The 7,786-nt window shown below is 43.2% G+C and overlaps 1 protein-coding gene across 1 annotated transcript; it reads right to left on the bottom strand.

Moving 5' to 3' along the window:
* Positions 1–510: 510 nt before the first annotated feature.
* Positions 511–1,575, bottom strand: LOC143615865 (uncharacterized). Its single transcript, XM_077088873.1, has one exon. It carries the CDS (start codon positions 1,573–1,575, stop codon positions 511–513), a length of 1,065 nt encoding a protein of 354 aa, XP_076944988.1.
* Positions 1,576–7,786: the final 6,211 nt, after the last annotated feature.

Raw genomic sequence — 7,786 nt, 5'->3', positions numbered from 1 at the left:
AAACATCTGAGTGCACCAACTCCTAAGGCTTGGTAGCTCTCAATGACTTAAAGGGAAAGGATTCCTTTGCTTGTTTGCCTATTACACAACCTTCACACTTGTCTGCTTGTTGAATGCTAGGCAGACCAATAGCCATTCTTCTATCATGTAATAATTTTAAACTTTGAAATTGATAGTGGCCATACCTCTTATGCCATAGAACGGACACTTCATCTATAGTTTGTGGAGCACATTGAGTTTCAACAGCTGCTGCACACACAGACTCGACAGCATTAAGCAAAACATGTTGTTATTCTGAACAGGCACCTGCATGAGAGTAAGCCCGGATGTCTTGCTTTTGATTATGCATTTCCCGTCATCAAAGAGGAGGGAATACCCCTTTCTCATCAACTGTCCAACACTCAGTAGGTTATAACCCATTTGTGGAGCATAATACACATCATCTAACAACAGAGTTTGACTATTAGGAGCAACAATTTTAACGATGCCCTTTCCTTCCACGGATAAAGCTTACTGGTCACCAAGCCTGACAGTTATTTTGAACTTATCATCTAAGGAAGTGAAACTTTCTTTGGAGCCGGTCATTTGATTAGAGGCACTTGAATCAAGGAACCACAGGTAGGAGGTGTCATCTTTGTTTCCATTTTCTCCCATAAGAGATAATTGATCATCTATACAAGCCATGAACAAGTATTGGTCATTTTCATCATGATTGTCTTCTGAATCAGTTGCCAAGTTTGCACTAGATGGTTCATTAAGATACCAACAGTCCTTGTTGACATAACCTAGCTTGTTGCAGTGATCACATTGAGGGATTTTTCCTCTTTCTTGACTTCTCCCTCTACCTCTACCTCTAAAGGATAGCATGCCCCTTCCTCTAAAGGAGGAGTGATTCTTGAATGATATGTTGCCTTCTTGCATGGTTTGAAGGGCTTGCTCATCGCCATTGCTTTGTTTTCCAGGAGTGGATCTACTATTCAGCATTTCCTCTTGTGATTGAAGGCATCCCATAAGTTTTACCGGTGTCAGTTGAGAGAGATCATGACCAACCTCTATAGAGGGTACAACATAATCAAACTTGGGCATAAGACTACGAAGTACTTTCTCAACAATAGTTTGATCAGGAATTGTTTCTCCGTAGGCCCGTTTCTGACTGACTAGTGTCATAACTCTTCCAAAATATTCACCAATACCTTCTGTTTCCTTCATGGCAAGGTTCTCAAAGTCTCTTCTTAAACCTTGCAACCTAATGGCCTTCACTTGAGAATCTCCTTGGAATTCCATCTTCAGTATTTCCAACACTTCCTTAGCCGTGGAAGCAGCAGCAATGCGTGAAAAGAGTTGATCATGAACAACTTGTTGAATAATTGCCATTGCATGAGCATCCCGTTTTTGAGAATTCTTTAGTTTCCCAGAGTCTTTTTCTGCATCATCATATCCATCAGTCACAAAATCCCATAGATCTCGGGACCTTAGTACGGTCTTCAATCGAACACACCAATACTCATAGCCTTCTCCTTTGAACACATGAATTGGAGTTTGAGCTGTGGGGAGAGTGCTTGTTTGATCAGCCATATATTGCTAGCTGAATACAAGAGTTAGGGTTTTGGTAAAGAAACAAATCTGTTAGGGTTTTGATAAGGGATCGATACAAGTTGGCTCTTGATACCAATCTGATGGATATTGAATAGGAATTATAGTAAGAATATGATAGCAATCAGTTTAAAGTTTATATTGAAAACTTCAAACTGCATACATTCAATCAGGGAACATGACCCTTAAATAGAAAATAAATCAAACGGCTAATACCCTAACAATCGGGCTGCCATAACAACCAAAGACTAAACGTAATTATTCAAAGTAAACAAACTGAAAGCAATAAAATCTGCTGACTTTTAGGAGCTCATTTATACCATAGACTATAAATAATTACAATTCAGCCCCAAGACTATCCTTGTACAACACTTTTGATTTCTTTTATTTTTTATTTACTAATGAAGTTTGATATTTTAGTTTTTAGTTTTTCCCTCCACCTTCAAATTGGAAATGAAGACAAAAAAATAAAAAAAGATTCAGTTGAGTCGAATTCATTGGTTTTGTTTAAATTTTTGGCCAATAGTACTTTGCAAATGAATGTTAGCGATCGTCTTAAGTCTTAACATAATCTGATCTATTTAAGTACGGCACGACCCGAGTACATATGCAACTTTAAAATTCTAAACTGTCGATCCAACAACATAACACAAGTGAGAACCTTATCAAATAAATTAAGAATTTGGAAACAAAAAGTGAGCGTCCATATCCGGATACTTGAATTGGTACGCTTCAAACCAAACATTAATTTACAACCATAAAATATTGTATTTGATGGCAATATTCATGTGACACCCGGTAAATTTCTCAATCCTATAAACCAAGTAATCAACCTAATAATTAGGTGGTTGTAAATATTAAGCGCGCTATGTTAATCAGCGCGTGCATTTGTTATGTGCGCCCTGCGCGAGCGCGCTATGTTAATCAGCGCGTGATGTGCGCCCTGCGCGAGCGCGCTATGTTAATCAGCGCGTGCATTTTGTTATAGGCGCCATGTTAAGAACCTGCGTGGGCATATGTTATATGCGCCATGCGCGAGTGTATTGGTTTTATGTTTCTATAACTTAATGTTGTCTAATGGGTTGACCGTCTCGCATGATGCTAAGGCGGGTGCATCCCAAATCGTTTATGCGCGTGCGGAAGGGGAACTAACCTTCCCGCATGGCGGGAACATTGAGAACTAGTTTGTCTGAAGCTCCAAGATGGAATTGACTTCAACATGACTGATCACTATGTTGAAATACCAAGACCACCTGGAGAATCTACAAATGAAACTCAATGTCCCTGACTGCGAGAAGGTCACGCACCTACCCGCAGCAAAGAAATGTCCTTCACGCAGAAAGCTATGCGCACAAAGTAATACGCGCAGAACACTTAGTCTATTCTCCAGTTGTAAGGAGATTACTCCCGCCCAAAGGGAAACAGTAGCGTGTTTCAGAGATTTTCCACTTTTTACTGTACACTGACAAAGTACCTGAAAAAGCACACTGTAACATGAAAAGTCAACTGTCAGCCACCCTACTCCCACCAACCACAGACCTGCATGTCCTGTCCAAATCAAATCAAAATCTTGTATCCACTACTCCACTCTTAAATAAATAATAATAATTTCCATACTTTATCATCATCACACCTAGATATGAAGAGATTACAATCCCCTAAAGCAAGGGATTGTGTTCCCTTGAGATTGCCTATAAATATGTAACCTAAATTATCACCCAAAACACACTTCAAACTTCTCTCTTAAGAACTGCAACTTGCACTAATCATCTCCCAAGCATCCGTTGTTTTCGTTTCCAATCCTGTTACCAGGTAAGCCAAGAATATAACCTTGAGATCTGCTTTCCAACCCTTATATTCTCCTAATTCTTGATCTTAATATATATACTTCTTGTTATTTAATCGCATTCTAGACCTTCAATTCCGAGGCCAACACCAAGAAAACCCGAATCTCGATTAATCCCTTAACAAGAACCACAGGTGAGTCTCACAGCCCCTATTCTCGCTGTTTTCACTGTTTTTAAACTGTTTTCGGGGCGAGGGACACGTACTTAAATAATGTTTTATCATGGTATACTTACAAGCTATGCAAGCGATTATGTGTTTAAATTATATTTCATGATGAGCAATGCGAACGGTTATCTAAGGTTTTCGATGTATGTGCGCTAGAACTCGAGTAAGTGATCACTTTACCATTGGAACTCTAAGGGTAGGGACTGCTGGTTTGATCCACCCACTCGTAGGGGTCGCACCTCTTTGCATGGACGAGTGCCTAGTATGGTCATGGGGCAGTACTATGGGTTTGAGCCCGCTCGTAGGGGTCGCGCCTCTTTGCATGGACGAGCGCCTTGTTTTCCGGCACAACGTCCGTGCGTAACCCGCGGGACGGAATTATTAATTAGCTCGTAGGGGCAGCGCCTCTTTGCATAGACGAGCACGGTTTTTCAGAAATGTCCACGCGTAAACCGCGGGACGGCATTATATTATTTAGCTCGTAGTGGCAGCGCCACTTTGCATGGACGAGCACACTTCCAGTAATGATCGCGCGTAGCCCGCGGAACGACTTTTATCAGAAATATGTGTCAGATCTATGTTTTCATACGGATTATCAAGTATATGTTTAGACATGAAATCAGAAATGTGTTTCAATATGATTTTATCAAGACTATGATGCAATGCGATTTATATAGTTACTAAAACTTGTGAACTCACTCAGTTTATACTGATTCAAATGTTTTTACGTGTCTTTCAGGAGATAACTAGGTAGCGCATGGAGTCACACTTAGAGCACCTCACGCTGAACATCTAAAACTAGCTTTTTGGAAGATTTTAGTTCTATCCCTTCGATGCGCGTGGTTGTTCCCGCCGCGCAAGGGGATAGGGCGTGGAAATCTTCAACAGTTTTATACTTGGATGTTTTTATGTAATTTTTGAACAATGTAATGTATTTGTATTAAACATTTCATGCGCAATGAAAATCTTACTATAAATGTTTGCAATGGCCCGTGCTTAATTATCAATCCCCACTCGCGCGCGCCCGGCTGTTTCCGCCGCTCAGGGCCGGGTGTGACAGATTGGTATCAGAGCACTGGTTATAGCGAACTAGGAAAAGAAGTTTTAACCTAGACTATAACCGTTGGGGGAAATCGCATGAAATATTTTCAAAAGAAACTATACACACACTTAGGAACACGGGTCACACAGTGTCTAGTAAATAATGATAATATTATGTGCTCAGAATACATGCGCTAAGATTGATATGTTTTCACTCTTTTAAAGCGAGAATGCCTCCAACTAAAGCCAAGGGAATTACCATGACACCCGAGGAACTCGCGGAAATAATCGCGCAAGCAATCGCAACACATGAGGCCAGCAAGGCCGAATCAAGTCAGGGTCGTCAGAATGAGACCCCAGAACCCGAATCAAGAGCCTTGGACAAAGGATGCTCCTACAAGACATTCATGGCCTGTAAGCCTTGGCCATTCAAGGGTACCGAAGGGGCCATTGGGCTCTACAACTGGATTGACAAGATGGAGACAGTTCTCTCCATTAGCGGATGTAGTGAGAACCAGAAGGTCCTTTACGCGACCTGCATGTTCCAGGAAGCAGCTTCGTCTTGGTGGAAGCTTCAAACGAAAACCTTGGGGCGAGAAGTTGCTCTTCACAAGACCTGGGAGGAACTGAAGGAAATGTTGATGAGAAAGTTCTGCTCTCGCGCAGAAATTCAGAACCTACAACAGGAATTCTGGAACCACACCATGGTAGGAATGGATATCGACGCCTACAACAACCGGTTCAACGAGCTTTGCCAGTTGGTGCCAGACATGGCAAACACGGAGGAAAAGAAGATCGAGAGGTATATCTTTGGGTTACCTCCTGTTGTTAGGGTTCCGCTCAACGCCGCAGCGCCTCCAACCTTTGATGAGGCGGTAGCGCGGGCCATCACCCTTACAAGGGATACGGTCCGTGCGGGTATGTTATCTACGCGCGGAATCGAGCAGCGAACCTCTGATCCCAAGAGGAAGTGGAACTCTCACCACCGAGGGTCCGACTCCAAGCAACCACCGTTCAAGAAGCAGGAGAGCGCAAGGGCTTACGCGATCCAAGCCGCGGAGCCATCAAGGAAAGGATACAGCGGGCTTCGCCCATGGTGCAACAAATGCAAGTATCACCACGAGGGTGAATGCGCAAGAATCGAATGTGCCAAATGTGGCAGACTAGGACACAAGACGATGAATTGCCGTGTCAGAGAAGCTGGAGCGAGCGACAACTGCTACGCATGCGGGAAGCCAGGGCATTTTAGTCGGGATTGCCCGCAAAAGGGAAACCAAGCTCGCGGGAGAGCTTTTGTGATCGGCGCAGGCGAAGCTAAAGAAGAGCCGAATGTGGTAACTGGTACGTTTTTGCTTAACGGACATTTTGCATCTGTCTTATTTGATACTGGCGCTGACCTAAGTTTTATATCCGCTGAGTTTAAAGACTCCCTAGGCCTAGCAACCAGTAGGCTAGACACACCTTATACTATAGAACTAGCCAATGGTAGGCAGTTATGCGCGAACGAAAGAACTGAACAATGTGTAATAGTCATGGGAGGTCACGGGTTCAATATTAACTTGTTGCCAATAGACTTGGGAAGTTTTGACATTGTGATAGGTATGGATTGGTTAGTCGAGAACCACGCGGAAGTTATTTGCCATGAGAAGCAGGTTCGGGTCCCACTGTTGAATGGAGAAACCTTGGTAATTCAAGGGGAAAGAAGGGGAGTTGCGACAAAACTGATTTCGTACCTAAAGGCGCGCAAGTGCCTAAGGAAAGGGTGCTACGCCTTCCTGGCGCATGTAGTAGAGAAGAAAGGAGATGAGCGAAGAATTGAAGACTTACCAGTAGTGCGCGAATTTCCAGAAGTTTTTCCTGAAGATTTGCCCGGATTACCGCCGCCGCGACAAGTCGAGTTTCGTATTGATTTGGTCCCAGGAGCTGCGCCAGTAGCTCGAGCGCCTTATCGACTAGCTCCATCTGAGATGCAAGAGCTATCCAATCAGTTACAGGAACTATTGGATAAGGGTTTCATACGCCCAAGCTTTTCACCTTGGGGAGCTCCAGTACTGTTTGTTAAGAAGAAGGATGGTTCGTTCAGAATGTGTATTGACTACAGGGAGCTGAATAAGCTGACAGTCAAGAATCGGTACCCCTTACCGAGGATTGACGACTTATTTGACCAGTTGCAAGGATCCAGTTATTATTCGAAGATAGATCTACGGTCCGGATACCACCAACTTAGGGTCCATGAGGAAGATGTGCCGAAAACAGCCTTCCGAACTAGATACGGCCATTATGAGTTCTTAGTGATGCCTTTCGGGCTAACTAATGCGCCGGCTGTATTCATGGATCTGATGAACCGCGTGTGCAAACCATACTTGGACAAGTTTGTGATTGTATTTATAGATGATATTCTGATTTATTCTCGGACCAAGGCCGAGCATCAGCAGCACCTGAGATTGATTTTGGAATTGTTGAGGAAAGAAAAGTTGTATGCGAAGTTTTCCAAGTGCGAGTTTTGGCTTAGAGAAGTTCACTTTCTCGGTCACGTTGTAAACGAGAAAGGAATACACGTTGATCCTTCCAAAGTCAAGGCCATCGAAAACTGGGAAGCGCCAAAAACCCCAACTGAGGTGAGGCAATTCCTAGGACTAGCTGGCTACTATCGACGCTTCATTGAGAACTTCTCCAAGATAGCTCTACCTCTGACCGCGCTAACTCAGAAAGACAAGAAGTTTGTTTGGGGCGAAAATCAGGAAGCAGCGTTTCAAATGTTGAAACAGAAGTTATGTAGTGCGCCAATTTTGTCTCTGCCCGAGGGGACGGACGACATCGTCGTTTATTGCGACGCTTCACATCAGGGACTCGGATGTGTCCTTATGCAGCGAGACAAAGTCATAGCGTATGCCTCGCGCCAACTCAAGACCAATGAAAAGAACTACACAACGCATGATCTGGAACTTGGAGCGGTTGTCTTCGCGCTAAAGATTTGGCGCCATTACCTCTATGGTACAAAGTGTATAATCTTTACGGATCACAAGAGCCTTCAACATATATTTGATCAAAAGGATTTAAACATGAGGCAACGAAGATGGGTTGAATTGTTGAACGATTATGATTGTGAAATAAAGTATCACCCTGGAAAGGCGAATGT

Source organism: Bidens hawaiensis, unplaced genomic scaffold (assembly GCF_021521415.1).
Source record: "Bidens hawaiensis isolate Kalapana, Puna unplaced genomic scaffold, B.hawaiensis_p1.1 tig00044769_1, whole genome shotgun sequence".
NCBI lineage: Eukaryota > Viridiplantae > Streptophyta > Magnoliopsida > Asterales > Asteraceae > Bidens > Bidens hawaiensis.
The sequence above is the reverse complement of the archived record's forward strand: the minus strand, read 5'-3'. Positions and strand labels throughout refer to the sequence as shown.

Excerpts from the sequence above, each read along its gene's own strand:
- LOC143615865 (XM_077088873.1), bottom strand. The coding sequence starts at position 1,575 with ATGGCTGATCAAACAAGCACTCTCCCCACAGCTCAAACTCCAATTCAT.